The sequence below is a fragment of the Camellia sinensis genome, chromosome 4, assembly GCF_055761805.1.
Source record: "Camellia sinensis isolate YWXY chromosome 4, ASM5576180v1, whole genome shotgun sequence".
NCBI lineage: Eukaryota > Viridiplantae > Streptophyta > Magnoliopsida > Ericales > Theaceae > Camellia > Camellia sinensis.
The window spans coordinates 154,581,069-154,600,809 of NC_138964.1; the positions used below are offsets into that span (position 1 = coordinate 154,581,069).

Consider the following 19,741-nt stretch of genomic DNA (forward strand, 5'->3'; position numbering starts at 1 on the left):
CTTCTCACTTTGATCCTTCATGTTTCAAATTTTTTAGTTTAATTCTAAAATTAACTTTTACTCAAAATTTAGACAGAAAATGCAACAATAATTATCACATAACATAAGAAATAGGGTAAATCATAGATACACCCTTGAGATTTGATTAAAATACAAATCGCCCCTGTGATTTTGAAGATTACATTTCATCCCCTGAGATTTCTAATTTCATAACAAATCGTCCCTTTTATTAATAAATTATCAAGTCAATTAACACTTTTTAATGATGTTAAAAATATATTTCAATTAATAATTTAGGTAATTTTATTATTATATAGGAGAACAATTATGAATTTCATTTTTTGGTTGATTTTGTTTTAAAAAAAAATTCTAATAATGAGGTATTTGTAATTTTTCAAACCACATGGGACAATTTGTATTTTAAGTAAATCTCAGGGGGTGTATTTGTAATTTATCCTAAAAAATATATTATTATATTGGAGTTTAAATTTATGTCAGAGGTGTGAGTTATATGTAGTAAGATATTTTTATACCACATAATTGTTAATATGTCATTTTTTGTCTCATTTTTAACCGAAATTAGCTTTAGGAGTAAAGTGAGAAAAACTTCAAATATGAAAGGTCAAAATAAGAAAAAATTAACTTTAAAAGTTAAAGTGAGGAAGTGACCAAATATAAAAGGGGTAGAGTATAATTTGCCCTAAAAAATTGGGTAGAAATTTTATACTCTGGCATTTTCCAAGTATGAGTGACTTATTAGTTTTTTTGTTCATTTTTTTCTTCTTTAATTTTTAAATTATTTTTTTCATTTTTAAGTTTTATTAGATTAAACAAACTTGAAATTTTTTTTTATAAAAAAAAAAACACTAAAAAATAGAATTTTAAATGTTGACTCTTTTGACTTTTTTTAGTGAATTTTTTTGAATTTTTCATTTTTATTTTTACTTTGTATAGCTTTATAGATTAGATGGACCAAAAAAATAAATCATAAATTTTAAAAACTTTTAAAAAAATGTTTAAAAAAAAAAAGCTTCTTTAGTTGTACCCAAATAGAACATAAAGCAAAAAGAGCAAGAGTAGCCAAGGGTCTACATCGAGCTGCGAAAATAGTGTCTAAGCTTGTGTATAAACTAAAACTAGTGATTTTTTTTAAATTTTATTGGATGGGTGAGGTTGGGCTGTGAGCAAAATTTTTAGACTCAAGTCCTACCCAACAAGCTTGACCTATCGAGCTTAATTTAATGGATTGAGATTAAGCCTTATATATATATATATATTTAATTTTTATTATTTGTTTTTAATTTTCTTCCTTATTTTTTCATATTTTTTTTGTAGGGTTCTCAGGCCAGACCAATGGGCCACTTGTCATGCGTCGCACAAGTGGACCAGGATTCAAAACCCAAGCCCAGGTTTGAGTTTGGTTTTACCACAGTTCTGTAATTTATTTCAAACATTTGTAATTTCAATGATGGTAGATTTGAGTTTTGTATTTTGTTTTGGCAGCACCGCTGAAAATGCTATAATAGTGTGATATCAAATTTTTGTATATAAATTATATTCTTATCTATCTACTACTATTTTAAAAGTTTAAAAAAGTCTGAATATTTTTTACTTTTTACATATTCCGAAAATATCCTTTTAAAGGTTTTGGATTTAAATCCAACTATTACATCATGCACAAAAGTCATGAAAAGTCTTGTATAAACCAATTGTCTTCTTTTTTTTCTTAACATTAACATTAACATTTCAATTTCTTATCCTCCTCATTCCAAAAGTTCTTGACATTAACATTAACATTTCAATTTCTTGTCCTCCTCATTCCAAAAGTTCTATGACATGTCTTCCTATTTTTTGAATTGATGATTGAACTATAAATGTTTTTTAGTTTCTCTATCTACTTCTATACTGTTGCACATATTATTTACAATTGTCATCATGGATTTGAATTTCGTAAATATTTTGAGTTGAATCGTAGAGTTGTATTTATTTATTCGAATCTACACAAAAATACTGTAAATATTTTGGATTAAATCTTAGAATTGTATACATCTATTCGAATTTACATAAAGAGAGACACATCTAATTTCGTACTACATCGCAGGAATTCATAGGCTATTTTTATACACTTTCTTTTTGTTTAGATTTTTAGAATTGTATTTTTTGCATGGTACTTTAATAATAACAATTTTCTTTGGTTTAATTTTTTAAAACTATTTTTCAATTTTGGATTTTTCATATTTTTGATTGATTTTCATTTCATATTTTTTCATTCTTAGTGATTAGTAACAGTGAAATTTCTTCATATCATATTGTTGACACTAAAAATTGTATATTCTCTGTCGATTGCATGGAACAAATGCAGAGAATTGGTCCAGTGGATGCTAGGTTTAAAGACCATGAGTTTCAACAAGTTTGCAAGTGAAAAGTGGGTGAATATGAAGTCTGGAATACAGAGCAAGTGACAAAAAGGAAATAGTCAAAGAGGCAAACATGGCAGTTGCAGTTGCAGTTGCAGTTTTCCTGTCGATTCGTCTAGTAGTGAAGTGGAATGTGGCCAAACATGGCCCAGACGTCCAGCCATAAAGTTAGCATGCAAGGCATACAGGATACGTGTCACGTTTCCTAGAAGGAGAAAAACTATAACAGAGAAGCAATTACTGGCAGTTGCAGAGATCATGGGCATTGAAGTGGAAGTAGCTGGCTACATAATAGGACATGTGGCAGCAGAGCAGCAGTGGAGTTTGAAGACTAGCAATATAAAAACTGGAAATTCGAAGTTAGAATCATCTTCAAACAAATTTACAACCCTTATAGCATTAGGAGTAACTTAACTTATCTAGTTCTTACTTAGGAGTAGTCTATCTGTAGTTCAGTTTCTGTAACTAAGAGTTCTTTATCGATTGTCCTGTACATTGAACTGAAAATTTAATTTTACTGATTAAATTCCAAGTTTGTTTGTTTAACAATTGATTTTCAGTTTATTCCTTCTTGTTTCTTCGCATTACAGCCTCTAAAGAAGTCTTTGAATCTGTTAAGGCATAGAACGTTCAGACCACAATTGCTTGATCTATTGTTGTTTGTGAAATTCTGAGTTTTTTGTCAAATCACATCTGTCGATTTGGCCCAGACCAGATTTTTTGCACACACACACACACACACACACACACATATATATATATATATATAGAGTACTTTTTAGATATATATCCAATCTAAATATAATTAAAAAGTAAAATATTTGTAAAAAAAATTACTAAATACAAATAAATTTGAACATTTACTAATTTTTCGTATTTTATTCATATTTTCTTGTATTTAAAATATAATAATATTTAACATTAAAACATTAAAACATTAAAAAAATTACATAAATAAATTAGTTTCTAAATGTATTTAGATTAAAAATTATATTATATTGGTATCAATAGCAATGGGAAAGAAGGGAGTCCTAATGAACCCATTAAATGACAGGACTTAACGGTATCTGAAATTTATTCCTTGTAAACTTTTCCCTACTAATATAAATCAATAAGATACCCAGAATTGTATTTAGAATTTTACATAAAATGTGTAGTTCATATTCATTCTATATGTGAATCCATCATACACCAATTGAATCTTAACCACACTTCTTCATCGATGACAATATTCTTGCTTTGAATTCATTCACTACAAGGATTTACATATTTGGCGACCACTTTTGCCGACCAAAAAAATTTTGGTCTCAAAAAAATGACATTTGGCGACCAAATATTAATTAGTCGTGAATGATCAATATTTTTGGCGACTAAATATGAGTTGGTCGCAGAAGGTCACATTGTGGCGACCAAAAATGAGTTAGTCGTAGAAATTGGTATGCTTTTCGCGACCAACTACAAATTTGGTCGCGGAAAGTTATATTTTGGCGACCAAAAAAATTTAGTCGCCAAATTTGTACTTTTAGCGACTAATATTTTAGTCGCCATTGATTGAGATTTAGCGACTAAAAAAATTTGTTGCGGAAGGTACCTTTTTTGCAACTAATGTGGTGTTTTGGTCGCCAAAAGTGTTTGGGAGGGAAATTTCAAACAGGGAGAGGGGAAATGAAATTTTTTGGCGACAAAAAAAAATTGGTCGCCAAATTAAAAACGACGTCGTTTTGTACCTGGAAAACAAAAAAAAAAAAAAAATTAAAAAAAAGGCCCTGATCTCCTCTGTCTCCAACTCTTCCTCTCTCTGTGTTCTCTCTCTCAATCGGCTTGCAACTGCTCAAGAATTGCAGCCAATTCCAGTCCAGAATCCAACATTTCTTCCTTAATCTTCTCTCTCGTCTCCTGATCCTCGGCCCTGGCTAGACGAGTACACCACACAATCTTCAATCGGTTCTGCAACAAACACTTAACAAGGCTGAAATTATCGAATTGGAGATGACCCAAAAGCTTGGTCTCAACTTTAAGATCATCATCATCAAAACCATTCTGTTCTTCTTCCTAGTCAAACACAACAGTAAAACCCATTCTCTTCCTCCTGTTCTTCTTCCTCGTCAAACACAACAGTAAAACCCACATTATCATCAATCATAACATTGTCTTATTCTTCTTGGAAATCAGTGATTAGGTTCCCAAAGGAAACCATCTGATCGAAAACATGATTCGACATAGGGTTCAACAATTTCTCAATCTCCCCCCTCTTGTTGGGGTTATTGTTCTTCAAAACACCCAAAACCTCATCAGCGGCGGCGGCGACTGTTCCGGGAGGCTGACCACCGCCCAATTGCTGCTGTACGAGGCTAAGCATGGCCTTATAGGGAACCCTAGTTTTCTTCGTCTTGGGCTCGTAAAAAAAGGCCCAAATTTGATTCTACTGATTATGGCTCTGCAATAATGCCGTGGGTTTAGCTGAGTTGAATGTGGTTTTAGCTGTAGACAATGCGGCTCCTGATAAGTCATGGGCTTCAGTGGTGGCATCGAATCAGAGGTCATCTGTCAAACTTAGGTATTTCCCTCCTTCTTCTTCTGATTCTACCATTGTGGTTGACCTCCCTAGGAGGGAAAGTGTAGAAAGGTGGGAGGCTTGTTTAGTGGGGCATTTTTTGGGTAGGAATCTCAATTTTATATTTTGAAATCATTATGATCTGCTTTTTTAGTTTGTGTTGCTCGAACTGTTATCTAATGTCAAGAATAACATCTTTATTTGTGAGTTTGGAAGGGAAACATTACCATGAGTTGTTCATTTGTTTGTTATTGGATAAGCTTATGTGGCCATGTGATTTTAAGCACAAACTTCCAAGTGGTTTTAAGCTTGCTGTTTTTTTTCTAGGGGTGAATGTCTGCTTTGATGAAGCTCGGGCTTTTAGATCATCACTCTTTTGTTAGTCATGAGAAACGTGACACTATTGCTGCATTACTTTGTGTACTTTGTCCAATAAAAAATTGATGAACTGATATATTTATGGTAGCGTTGGTTCTTGTACCAACGCATGAGTTATGCATGCAGGTATATGAAATCTTGCAAAAGTTATTGCACCGTTTTCATTGGATTGTCCCAGGCTATATAATGGGTGGTGAAAACAGGTCAAAAGAAAAAGCCAGGTTGCACAAAGGTAAGACATCATGCATAATTACAGTGTCATAACTTACATTTTGGAATTTGAACTTGCAGGTTAAGGTTTGTTAAGCACTATAGTATACTGAATTCTCTAGCAATTTGATGGGCCAGATTGTTAAGTTCAAATGTTGTAAAACCCACTTGGTTGTCATATTTGGAATTTTGTGGTGCAGTTTTTTTCAGTTATATTCAGTTGTTTGACCCATTAACCAATAACTAAACTATTGCCATATTTTGTGTTACGTAACCAAGATTTGGGTATAAAAATATTATTCACTGAATTTTTTATGTTCATTTAACTCATTGAACTGAAGGGTTCTTTACTTTTCACATTTTAGAGCTATTATTAGTGGATTTATTCCTGCATCTTCCAGCAAGATTTTGCGTTGACAACATATCTGTTGTGATAATACATAATTGCTACTTCTTCATTTCCCATTCATTTGTTCTTCCCTTCATTTTTCTTTTATCAAATTGGTTTTTAACCCTTGTTTTTACTACTAAATGATTTTCGTTGGTGCAATGTGGTTTTGGTTGGTCTAGTTGTTAATAGGATTTTCATTCTTTAAGCTTTCAAGTTTCAACTTTGATTGATAAGTAGATTCCTTTTTGGCCATTTAGCTTAAGCTTGAGTCAAATCCTGCATGAGTATGCTTTATTTATTACCTTGTCCTGTAATATGACACCTAGTTATTTTTGGTCTTCTACTTGTCTTTTAGTCACCTCACTCTTAGCTTAATCAATTTTTCTAGCTACTACATAATTAATTTCCCATTAACATGACTTGACCTCTTCTTTTTTTTTTTTTTAATTTTTTTTTATTATCTTGTCTAGAATTGGTGCTATCTCTCTCTACCTTCTTGTATGTGCCTTCAATTCTTATTTATCATTTTTGTCTTGCCACTTATTTCAATTATGCTCATTTTATTAACAGGTTTTAGAATTTTCAGCATCTTGTGAAATAAAGGCATAGTTAGTTAGCCTGATAGACATCTCATAAAACATTCTATTCTCTGTTATTTATTCTGTAACACACAACTGTTTAGCATGGGTAACTTATGGTCATTTCCAGGCATATCTATTCTTGTTGCAACTCCTGGACGCCTTTTGGATCATCTAAAAAAAACATCGTCCTTCGTGTACACAAATTTGCGATGGATAATCTTTGATGAAGCAGATAGGTGATATCTACAATCTAAAGTTGCAATTGTTTCTTGTTTCTTCTTCTTTCTGAGTTCTTTCATTTATCAGTGGCTTTGTTGTGCACCTTAGCAGGATTCTTGAATTAGGATTTGGTAAAGACATAGAGGAGATACTTGATCTCTTGGGTTCCCGGAAACAGAAGTCTCTTAGCGAGGGGAATGCCATTTCAAGGATTTCTGAATTTCAGAGACAGAATTTGCTTTTGTCAGCTACCTTAAATGAAAAAGTAAATAATCTTGCTAAAATGAGTTTAGAGAATCCAATTATGATTGGTCTCGATGACAGTAAGTTGTAAACTAGTCCATCTCTTGAACATTTGGAATCTTTAGGATTTGATGTGGATAATGAATTAAAGTACTCAGGAAAGCTAATAAGTTCTTCCAATGAAGAATATAAGCTTCCAGCTCAATTAGTTCAGAGATACGTTAAAGGTAATGTGACGGAGACTCTGATTTGGTGACTTTCATGGATTTCGATTTCATATGAAAATTCTGATTGAATTTTCTGTATAGTGCCCTGTGGTTCATGGCTTGTGGTCCTCCTATCCATTCTGAAGACTCTTTTTGACTCAGAAATTTCCTATAAGGTAAGGCCGCCCTTCTATTTCCAAACTGCTGATTGTTCCTACACGTGCTGTAATGTTGTTCCGTTATGTAATGCATGCACATTCAGGTATCATAAGAATTGTGCTGGTCAATCAGTGCAAGATCTGCATGTGCCTTTGAATTGGTAAATTCATGGTTAGATAACTAGTTGAACTATAGCCTTTCATTTACCTTTCTGGTTTTTAAACTTCTTTCACATTTGAAAGTTAATGAAAGAGTGCTGCTCTGGTAACACAATGCCACTCACTAATCAGTAGGGTGGCATCATTATGAGTTTGGTTTGTAGGAGTCTCTCATGATTCATTCTCTAGAATGGTCACTGTATCTTTATACACTACCAAATATTACTTCACACTGAGTACTTTCCTTTAGTCAGGAGAAGATCAAGACTTTGTTTTTCTCTCCTTTATTCATTTATTTATTATTTTTAATTGTTAAATATAGGAAGAAATGTCATATTATTTCTCATTCGAACTAATTTGGTATGAAAAGTTGTATTACTTCAGTGCATAATAACTTGTTCTTATTGTCAAGTTCTCTCATGCATTCACTTTACAGATTGTGGTATTCTTTTCAACATGCGATGCAGTCAATTTTCATTATTCACTGCTCACTGACTTCTAGTTGTCCAACCAACAACCAGAGAAAATAATTTTGATTTTATTTGTTGTATTTCTCTATTTCTCTGTTTGTATTGGTTTAGCTTTAATAAAACTGATCTGATTTGGCGTATGAAAGCTATGAATTGTGGTTTTTGATTCTATTTTTGCAATGAAAGTTGAATATGATCTATCTATCTTGACGATTTGTTTGTGATTTGTTGTTGTTGAAGTTTGATGTGCACGTAGATCTTCAATATGATCAATCTTTTAGATTTGTCTATGTTTTTTAGTTCTTGTTAGTGGTTTATATATATGTCCTTTTCTATATTTCAATATATATTTTTTTTGTCGGAGAGCTCGATTCAGCAGCGATTTGTTCTACCCTGTTTCTTAAACTATTTTATCTTTCATAAAAGCTTTAGTAGAAAATAAGAGAGAATAGAATTTTGAAAGCAGTATGAGGCCTTCAGCTACGGCTTTTTTTTCTGTTGAATGATTGAATCAACATTTCACTTTAGCATTGCATTTCCTCTCCTAGTATATTGAAGTTCAATCTTATTGCCCTTGATTGGAATGGTCCACCCTCAGGCCAAAAACATCTCCTTAACTGTTCTTTCATCTTGCCACTCTTAAGTCCATTTCTAGAATGGACTCGGCTAGCCACAGCCCAATGGGGTGTTGATTATGGATCAAATAATGTAAAAAATAAAATAAAATAAAAAATAGAATGGTAATACACATCTTACATGTTTTATATATTGTTAAATATTTTTATACATTTTTTACATATTTCAATACATTTTTACATATATCCCAACTTACTAATGTTTCAATAATTTATTTTAGGTAAGCTAATGTTTCAATAATTTATTTTAGTTCCTTTCTACTAATGTTTCACTTACTATTGTTCTCACTTTCACTACTTTAAAACCTAGGTACCCAGTATTTACAGCAATCTTATAAAGTGAGCGAGTCATTTCCATTCAAGTGGATAAATAAAAAATGGAGGGAAGGATTCTATGTAACTGCCATGGCTACTGCAGGAAGTAGATGGGCAATTGTCATGTCTCGTGGGGCAGGATTTTCTAATCAGGTTCAGTTATAATTTTTGGAGCTTTGCTCAGTTAGAAAGCCAATTTTCTGGTGAAGAAAACTCATGGTAAATTGTACAAGACTAGTTGGCAGTATAAGCATTTTTGGGAGGATTAAATATTTTTGGATGGATGTGTATGGATAACAAATATTCGTAGTTTTATTTGTTGATAGCTGCGCATGGATAACAAATAGTTATGTTTCAAATTGTTATGCTAGATGGATGTGACTTGTGAATGAAAACTTAGAATAGTTGTATTGTGTCGAATGTTAATGATTCAGTTAATTTGAATGATACTTTAAAATTATAGGTTTATTATGGATTGAATGAATTATTAGGAATTACAGGTGTATTGTTTTTCTGCTTTGGCGACCAATTTATTAGTCGCGACATCCAAATTAATTTTTTTTTGCAAAAAATGACAATTGCCGACCAAGAGTTTTGGTAGCAAAAAATATATCTATTGCCGACCAAAACAACTCTTGGTTCTAGAAACTCACTTTTGCTGACCAAAAGTTTTGGTCGCAAAAAGTAACAAATGGCGACCAAAGTTTTTAGTCGTGGAATGTCACAATTGGTGACCAAACTTTTTAGTCGTTGAATGTGATAATTGGCGACCAAATTTTTTGGTCGCGAAATGTGTCAATTGGCGACTAAGATATTTGGTCGGGAAAATATCATTTTTCGTGACCAAAGTGTTTTAGCGACAAAATGAATTAGTCGCGGTAATTAAATATTTAGCGGCCAAAAATTTAGTCGGCAAATCCAACTTTTGCCAACCAACCAAAATTTTGGTCGCGAATTACTTTTGCCGACCCTCAATTGGCGACCAAAGTAGCGACCAAAAAAATTGGTCGCGGATAACTTTTGCCGACCAAAAATAGACTTTTAGCGACCAATTTTTTTGTTGCCAAAAGTGTTAATTATTGTAGTGATTCTATATGTATATCTCATAATGCACTAAATCTCAACAATATTTCTTGATTCATGACAATTGTTTTGACAAATTTTCATAGTAGCTAGACTTTTCCATATGTAGAATTAGAATAAATTTGAATCACACATTGACGTTTATAAATAAAAGTTCTAGGTGTGTCTTTTTACTTCCCTTAGAACTTATTTAACTTTCAATTTCAATTTATGAGGACTTGATTTGTTTGAATTGTGTTTCGCTTTAATTTCATCAATTTATTATCACATTGTAGAGATTGAAGCTGCGCCAAACCATAAAATTCTTGTTCATTTGAAACCTTGACGGAAAGGTATTTTTTTAATTTTATTTTGTGTTGAAGGTAGTTATAGTTGGATTGTTTTTCTTTGGGCTAAGATTATTATAATTTTTTTTTAAAAAAATTTCAGGCTTCTGAAATTTCATATTTAGTTAGAACTCTATCTTAAAGTTTTTATTCAAAAATAAATAAATTTTGTTCAACAAGCAGTATGCATTATTTTGTTTGTGATTTCAAAAGCTTTGTGGATTTGTTTTAGGAAGTATTTTCAATTTCTTCCTATTTTATAATAATAAGTCAAGTGATTCTATTTGAACTCAAATAATAATTCAGTACGCCCAATTAAAATTTAAAATTTTAATTCTTGTTATACCCTAATATAAATTTACTAATAAAGACAATACACATTAAATTCTAAAATAAAATATTATTTTTTCTTATGGTACCTCCAAACCACTTATACGTATTCTTCACATTCAACTCTCTTCATCTTCGTCTCCAAGTTTCAATTATTTTCTCATCTTCTTCCTCACTCCCAACAACAACACAAACAACAACCACTACAAGAAGCTCTAGGCCGGCCTTGGAATAGAAGAAGGAGAGAACAGGGAGAGAGCAATAAATCCCAAATGAATATATAACTGTAATGAGAAATCTATTTAAAGGTTTTTCAAAGTATTTTTCGAAGTGGTGTAATTTGGGATTTGGACGTACATTGAAGAATAATTTGAGAAAAAGCATAGGGTGTATTGAGAGTAATTATAATTCTAAATAATTTAATGGAAGTGTATTAAAAAACTAAGCGTACTTAATGATTTTTTTGGTACAAATAGAATTATCCTAATAAGTCTAAATGCACATAGTAGCAAATACAAAATGAGATAAAGATGTCTTACAAGGAGTGTGACCTACATAATATGGAACTTTATATAGAAAGAGTACAACTCGGTGTGGTGTAAACTTTGTCACATTTTTAAAATTCCTAAATTTTTATTGTGTAACGGCTTTAAATTTTGATAACTTCTTTAGTTTTCTTTTTTCTATATTTATATTTTTTTTTATCAATTGGTTAAAAATATATATATATATATATATATCTCCATTTACATTTGATTAGTTGATTTAATGGCTATGGCGCACAACCTTATACTATACTTAAACATACATTTTTAGATGTTTATGTCCAAATTTCATGCAATTTATGCCTATATTTTGATTATGCAATGTAGATAACTACACATAAGTTAATTCACACCTTAATTTATATTTTTTACTTCGCCCAATTTTAATTTCATTTTCAAATGATATATATGCAGATATTACCCAACACAAGTAGATGATCTCAAATTTTCTCAAAATTTTGCTTAAATTCATGAACACCTGTTACAATTGGTGAAAAAATGAATTGGACCAAAATAGCCATGTGCATTGCACGTGTGCTTTAACTAGTTTATGTAGAAAATGTTTAAGATTTTCCAAAAAATCGTACAACTGTACCCACAACAATGTGATATAATACGAGTTAACTTTTTATTTGTTAGATACTTAATGATGTAAGGTTCTTCTCCCTTATCACATTATTGTAAGTAAATTTATGAATTTAAAAGTACGAATCTCTAACATTTCTCTATTTATATTAATGCAATAGACTTTATCTTACATTTTACCTTCAACAAATACCAGCATATATAACTCGTGCTATGCACGGGATTAAATAGTGATAGATATATTTATTTTTTAATTAATTAAAAAAATAAAAAAAAATAGATAAGCAAATTTTAACTATTTTTAATTAAGTGATTGTTTGAAATTAACATTTTAAATGACTTTTTAATTATTTTAAGAGATAAGAAAAGTTATTGTGTTTGTAAATGAATTTTTTAATTGTATGAGAAAACATGAAGAAAATTCATTAAGAAAATTCTTAAGTTTGGCTAAGAATATGAAGTTAACCTCCGTGGCTTGAATCAATAACATCTTAAAGTCAATTTAAAAAATCATATTTGTTTCTAAACTAAATAATTTGAAAAACATTATCATATTTTGATTTTTTTTTCCGATCTCTATCTAATAAGATTATGTATATAAAAATAAATTTATAATATTTAGGTTGAGTAAGTCATTTGACTTGTCTCTATATTTTTGTGAGGTTACATGCCATTTGTAAGTCCTTCATGTAGTTAGAGATTTGGACAAATTATGAATGATTTTTTTTAATGGAAAAAAATAACTTTATTGATGAAAACAAAGTACACATACTGAATCAAACATCAATACATACATTTTTGAGTCCTTCATAAACAAGCAAACAAAAATTACATGTTGTTAACTAGAGTGATTATTATCATAATTTTTGCTTACACTACTGAATTTAGAAATAATAAAAAAAAACCACTTAAAATCAAAATTGAAGGAATTACAATTAAAACATGCTTTTTTTTTTGGGTAAATTTATCATTGTATCATCAACTTTTTCTAATTGCTATATATCTAACAAAAAAATAAACATATAAATATACACTAAAACTGTCAAATGCTACAATTATAAAAATATTGTAATATATTATGGGTTAACATCCACAATAAAAAAAACATAATATTTAAAATTTGCATAAGAAAAATTGATAAAACAATTGAAATAGATGTTGATGCCATATTGCGGTGAAGAAGAGATCAAAATCTGTGGTTAGTATAGTTGCTATGGTTGTTTATGGTTTTTGAATTGGCAATGTGGGTTGTAGGTTTTTTTTTTTTAATTTTATTTTTTTGAATGATTACATCTATCCTATATATATCGGTACATAAATGTATAGTATAGATTAATATGGAATAATAGGAAATCAAAATCATAAATTATAGGGCAAATTATATTAAACTCCCTCAAACTATTGGCCCTTTATACTTTACTCTTAATGTTTTAAATCGAACAATTATCCCCTTAAGCTATTTAAATTTGAACATTAAGCCTAAAACAATTTAAATTTGCACAATTCGAAAATTTAAATTTGCACAACACTTGACAATTTTTATCCAAATATCTAACAAATGACTAACATAAGGATTTAATGTTCAAATTTAAATAGTTTGAGGGGGTAATTGTTGGGTCTAAAACATTAGGGGGTAAAGTGTAAATGGCTGATAGTTTGAGGGGATTTAATATAATTTGCTATAAATTATAAAAGTATTCCCTTTTTAATTGAATTTAAAATAAATTAGTATATTTTCTTTTTGAAAACCATAAATCATAGAATGATTATCTAATAAATTTTTTTAAAACTTTTAAAATTAAAAAAAAAAATCAAGAAATTAGATATGAGATTTTGAAACTGCGGTAAGACTTTTTGTGACAAATAGATATCAATATAGATAAATTTTTTTAAAATATTTTATTATTTTTAATTTTGTGTGTAACACATTTGCGATTTGTAATATATATATATATATATATAGGTGATAATAAGAGATTTGAAAATTTATTCTAAAGAAATATTATGTGTATGAAAAAATAAAAATATATATGCATAAGAAGTCAATCTTTAAATATTTGAAATTCAACATTTTTATTTCTCATTTTGGTAAATTGCTTCCTATATTTAATAGCAAAACAAATATACATTTTAAATATTTTCTTTTTAAAAATTATAAATCATAAACTAATTAGAGTTTTATTTTTATATGATCAAATAAAAATTAGGAAATAAAAATTTTATTAATTATTTAAATTAAAAAAATAAAAATTGAGATTGAGCATGTAAAGCTCTCACATCCTTTCTTATTTGAAATCTCTTTTCTCTTAATATACAATATAGATAAGGTGCCACATAAGAAATTTGATAAAATCATTCGCTCTCTTAACTTTTTATTCAGCAATACAAACTTCTAAATAAATAAATAAATAATATAAAAAGTCACATTATCAAACACATTCATGCAAATAATAGTTAGAGGTTGTTTGGGAAGTTAGGTTCTTTTTCTGTATTAAAATAGTCCCCAAAAAAATAAATCAATAAAATAAGTTTTTTACTTCAATAAGATAAAATATCACATTCAATCTATAATTATTAAATTTTTTCACTCACAAAAGCTAAAAAAACTAAAAAACACATCTCAAATAAAAAATTTTAACCTCAAATTAAAAAAATCAAAAAACTAAAAAACTAACCTACTTCTCAAACCAACTCTTAAACTGCGTACTACTTAATGCGGATATATAGCCTCCATTTGGAAAGTAGATTGACCTTTTAGTTTTTGACTTTTTTGACTATTTTAGTCTGAACTAAAAAGTTTGATTTAAAAAGAGATTTTTAGCTTTTTAATTTTTTTAATTTTTTTTGTGAGAAAAAAATATAATAATTATGAATTGAATATGATATTTTATTTGTTATAATTAAAATAATCTATTTTATCTTTTATATTAAAATTGGCTCAAACCCCTTTGCCAAACGGAGCCATAGTATAAAAAATAAAAATGATTTAAGAGTAAAAAGAAATGGGGATGTACCAAACTTTTTGTGCAACGCGAAAAAGAATCTAGTGTGTGAGGGGGAAGATCTCAAGGCCACACAAACTTGTGGCTGAGAAATGTTTCCATTGATGACGTGGCACATCCACTTCAGTTTAAACAAATCAAAATCGTAGACCCCGACGATGCCAACGAAGACTCCTGCTCATTCTTCGTCACAGATAATGTTTTAGATAGAGAGGGAGAGAGAGAGAGAGAGAGAATCACCCCCAGAAAACCCATTCTGATTCAAACATCGTTTCTTGTTTTGTTTTTATCCATTTTCTCGGCCACTTTCCCGCGTTTTCCGGGGAAAAAAAGGAAGAAAGAAAAGAAAAGAAAAGAAAATGATGGTGACGGCGAGGGACCCAGCGATCAAGCTGTTCGGGAAGGAGATTCCGCTGCCGAGAAACGGGCTGACTTGTTTGGAAGATGGGAGGTCTGATCATGATCTTAGTTCTCTTGTGGATGCCTGTTTGGAAGTCGAGAAAGTAAGCAAAACACGGGAGGAAGAAGAAAACGAACCAGAAGCTGATCACAAGGTTCTAATTCCAATATATACATACATCAATATATATATATATATACACACATGTAATCTGCAAAACATGAGAAGGACCCATTTGTCAGATTGCTAAAACAAGTAATGGGTCGATCCCACTTTTTCATTTTTCATATTCCTTTGAAGGGTACGTGGCGGCTTCTGCTTCATCTGAAGTTCAACACTGCAAATTAGGGCTTTCCTTTTAGCTTCAATTTGAATAGTTTCTTATGTTTATGTCACTCATTTTTTTATTAAATAAGTTTAATGGGCTTTAAAACTATAAGACTTGCTTTTGAATATATAGCTTAGGGTACCCAAAATCTTTCATACCCTTTACTTTGATTTATTTATTTATTTATTTTATTTATTATTATTCTTTTTTTTAGTGTTGCTTTTGAAGAATTGAAGTTCTAATTATGGCTTTTGAGATCACTTTGTGTTGATTCTGCTTGAGCCTAGTTGTCTATGGGAATTTCCAACTTTGAAACTGTAAACATGTGACAAAAATAGATGTTAAACTTTTCACTTTTTTTCTATTCCTTTTCCCTTCCTTCTAAAAACTCATCCGCCACTCCAAGATTCAAACATTGAAAAAAAGTTAATGAAATAAAAGTTGAAATCTTTGCACTTCTCCTCTTCTTTGTCCATAATAATATCCAAACACAGCCTAGGAGCGAAAATACCTGTTTTCCACATATTTGTAGAAATGCTTTTAGGTAAAAGAATTATGTCTGATTATGTGATTGCTTCGGCTACAAAATTTTCCTTGTGAATAATATATTTCTCCTTTTTTGACCTTTTTCTTCATATTTTTGTTATCTTGCTAATTGGGTCCATGAAAAGTATACTTACACTCGCTTACTCAAATTACCAATGTAAAATAGAATATTTTTTCTCTAATCACCGCAGCAGTGTTGTTGTGTTCATATCAGAGTTGTACTTTATGCCATAATACTTGTACCTGAACTTACAAGAAATTATGCTCAAATTTCAGTATCCACTAGCAGAAAAACCTCCAACTACAGAGGACCCTGCAAATCAAGAAACATTGCTGGAGTCTGATGAAAACCCTAAAACACCCTCGTCTGGCGATGAAAAACCTCCAAAAACTGAAAATGATGGAAGTGATACAAATAGCCCCGAACAGAAAACCCTGAAAAAGCCAGATAAAATCCTCCCATGCCCGCGTTGTAAAAGCATGGACACGAAATTCTGTTACTACAACAATTACAACGTCAATCAGCCCCGCCATTTCTGCAAGAGCTGTCAGAGGTACTGGACTGCTGGCGGCACCATGAGGAACGTGCCTGTAGGAGCTGGAAGACGCAAGAACAAGAATTCTGCCTCCTTGCATTGTCGCCACATCACAATATCCAAGGCTCTCCACTCTGCTGAAATTGATACCCCCAATGGAATTCACCGTCCTGCGTTCAAAACCAATGGCACGGTCCTCTCATTTGGCACAGAAGCACCAATTTTTGAATCCGTGGCTTGTGTCTTGAATCTTGCAGAGAAAAAGGCTCCTGTTGGTGGAGAAAAGGGGGATGATTGCTCTAGTGGTTCATCTGTCACAACTTCAAATTCATTGGAAGGAGGAGAGAGGAATGGGATTCAAGAACGCTTTGTTCCTCAAATTCCATGCCTCCCTGGGGTTCCATGCCCCCCTGGGGTTCCATACCCTTATCCTTGGAATACCTCGATTCCTGTACCGGCCATTTGCCCTTCTGTAATCCCCATGCCATTCTACCCTGCCCCATATTGCCCCGCCCCATATTGGAATTGCAGTGTACCGGATGCTTGGAGCATTCCATATCTACCAACTCTAGGGAAGCGATCAAGAGACGGGGACTTGGTAAAACCGAGCAATTCAGATGAAAAAGAGCCTAAAAATTCAGAGAGGTCTATTTTGATTCCGAAAACTTTGAGGATTGATGACCCTGACGAAGCTGCAAGGAGCTCTATATGGACAACGCTTGGGATTAAGAACGATTCCATTAGCGGGAAAGGACTTTTTAAGGCTTTTGAACCAAAGGGCAAAGAAAAGAATTACATAGCCGAAACCCTACCATCAATGCAAGCTAACCCTGCAGCTTTCTCTAGGTCCCTCAGCTTTCAAGAGGCCGCCTAGAATGGTTTTTGATCTACATATAGACCGTATTGATTTGCAGCCTTGTGGAAAACAAATGTGAAATTTCACTGTCCGAGAAAACGGATGAAGGTAAGGTTCTTCAGTGGGATATTAGGCTTATTTCAGAGAAGCTAGCTGGAATTGATGTCTTCTTACTTGTAACATTAAAAGCTGTTTTTGGATTATAAATTTGAATAGGGATTTGGAGAGGGGAAATGAAAAGGGTTGGGAAGAATGACAAAAAACTTATTTTTTTTGTCAATTTTCCATTATGTTTTCTTTTCCCTCCCCAAATTCTTATTTAAATTTAAGATTCAAACAGTTTAAGTTTAAGAATAGGTGCCTTTGTTTTAGTTGGCAAGTGTGTGTCGATGCATATATATCTATATATAGGAATACTGACATTAGGAGAGACAGTCGAAGATTTATAGGTGTTCAAAATTCAGATGTTAATGATGTAATAACTGATCAAACTCGATCTGGAATGTGGTTTTTTTTTTTTTTTTTTTTTATTTTGGGACCCATTTACCTTTGTGGTTTGAATAATAATAATGTAGTTATTCTATGTTCTTAGATTTTAAATTTTCTATTTCTTTGTTGAGGTTCAGAGCTGGTTCTTTCCCTGATTTTCCCACAAAGGGTAGAAAAAATAGAAAAAAAAAAAAAGGGAGTCTGTGATCGCAAATATCAGCAAAAGAATGGAATCACATGAAGATTTTTTAGGGAAAGATCCAAAATGCAATTATTTATTATATGTTATTGTGCGGATAACTTGAGAACTTCACAGAAGGCCAAGCAGTTCGTTTGTTTGTATTTTTTAGATGAACAACTTGCACAAGAAAGTGGGATGATATGAAGTTACTCTTCCTACCCTTTTGCTATCTCTCTCTCTCTCTCTCTCTCTCTCAACAATGTTTTAGTGTATGGAATGCGAATAAGTTTCAAAACATATGAAATTCTTCTTTGTTTTATTTTTCTCAGTCCAATGGTGATGATGAGTAAGGGAAGAATAGAAAGCAATGGTCAGTTGTACAACTAGTCAAAGCCTTCTTTCTTGGCAATAGTAGCAACCACATAGAAAATTCTTCAAATTTAGATTTTACAAATAAAAATTTAAAAACAAAATTATCTTTTATGGACAAAATATTTTAATTATTGAAAGTATCATTATTATATTTTTAACAATAAAATTAGATATTTAGTAATAAATTATTATCCTTTTGAGATCAAAATTTTAATTTCAAAAATAAATTTTCTAAAAGTATATTTATTAGTGACATTTTTAAAATTTCGTTGCAATTTTTTTTTTTTTTTTGACTTTTTAAAACGGCCTTTGCATAATAATAACTATTCTCTTAATGTTTTTTAAAACAAAATTTTTATTTTTTAAAAATCAAAAAAATTAATTCCTAAAACTTTTATATGTTATTATAGTGTGTAATCATTTTATACTACTCCATCTCAGAAATTGTATGAGACTCTACTAACAGATTTAGAAAAAAAAATAACATCGTTAAAATAAACACACAATAATTTATGTCGTTCATTAGGACCTTAGGTCTTTGGATGAAGAATGTAGATAATAACATATAGATAATACAAAAATGTAGATAATACAAAAACTTGCTCTCTTAGTATAATCGTTGGTTGGTTAAAAGAAACTCTTCACATTATGAACTATAGGACCTTCAAATAACTTAGCGTGTGGCACATCTAATATGTATGTGTGTACTTTAAATAAGTAAGAATGAAAATAAATAATAAAGAAATTAATATTATAATATATAAGTTGTTTAAATAGAAAGTGTTCTTTTAATGAAACTCAAGATTTTGAGTTCAAACTTTATTTGTGTTATTGTATAATAATTTTTTATAATTTTTTATTTTAACATATAAAAATCTGTTACATGACATGGGAAGAAGGTTAAAAATAAATAATAATAAAATTAATATTATAATATGTAAGTTGCATAATAACTTTTTATATTTAACATATAAAAATTTGTCATGTGGCATGAAGAGGAGATTTAGATACCAAATCCAGTGCTCACATCTATATCTATATCTATATGGGTAAATGTAGTTATTATGTCAAAGTCTTCAAATATTTATTCTTAAATTCTCATAATTTTAGAATAAATAAATGTGGCACCTCCCTTCACCTCTCTTCTCACTATTTAGATCATTTCACTCTCTTCCCCAATTATTATATAAAAGATAATAATAAAAAATATCAAATAATATTTTTCT

At 30.7% G+C, this 19,741-nt stretch overlaps 2 protein-coding genes across 3 annotated transcripts; both read left to right on the forward strand.

Moving 5' to 3' along the window:
- The first annotated feature begins 4,137 nt into the window (after nt 1-4,137).
- Nucleotides 4,138-9,396, forward strand: LOC114315109 (DEAD-box ATP-dependent RNA helicase 17-like). Of its 2 annotated transcripts, XM_082866596.1 has the most exons (7): nt 4,138-4,974; nt 5,438-5,581; nt 6,659-6,767; nt 6,862-7,015; nt 7,119-7,220; nt 7,302-7,375; nt 8,932-9,396. In XM_082866596.1, exons 1-5 carry the CDS (start codon nt 4,908-4,910, stop codon nt 7,140-7,142), a joined length of 498 nt encoding a protein of 165 aa, XP_082722722.1. In that variant the 5' UTR covers nt 4,138-4,907; the 3' UTR covers nt 7,143-7,220; nt 7,302-7,375; nt 8,932-9,396. The 2 variants fall into 2 exon arrangements, with proteins under 2 accessions (XP_082722722.1, XP_082722721.1); XM_082866595.1 differs by having other exon boundaries at nt 4,145-4,974; nt 6,862-7,220.
- A 5,419-nt stretch (nt 9,397-14,815) lies between these two features.
- On the forward strand, nt 14,816-18,056 carry LOC114315110 (cyclic dof factor 1). The gene is made up of 2 exons (XM_028261681.2): nt 14,816-15,361; nt 16,358-18,056. The coding sequence occupies exons 1-2, from the start codon at nt 15,167-15,169 to the stop codon at nt 17,489-17,491; spliced, it is 1,329 nt and encodes a 442-aa protein (XP_028117482.2). The 5' UTR covers nt 14,816-15,166; the 3' UTR covers nt 17,492-18,056.
- The last annotated feature ends 1,685 nt before the right edge of the window (nt 18,057-19,741 follow it).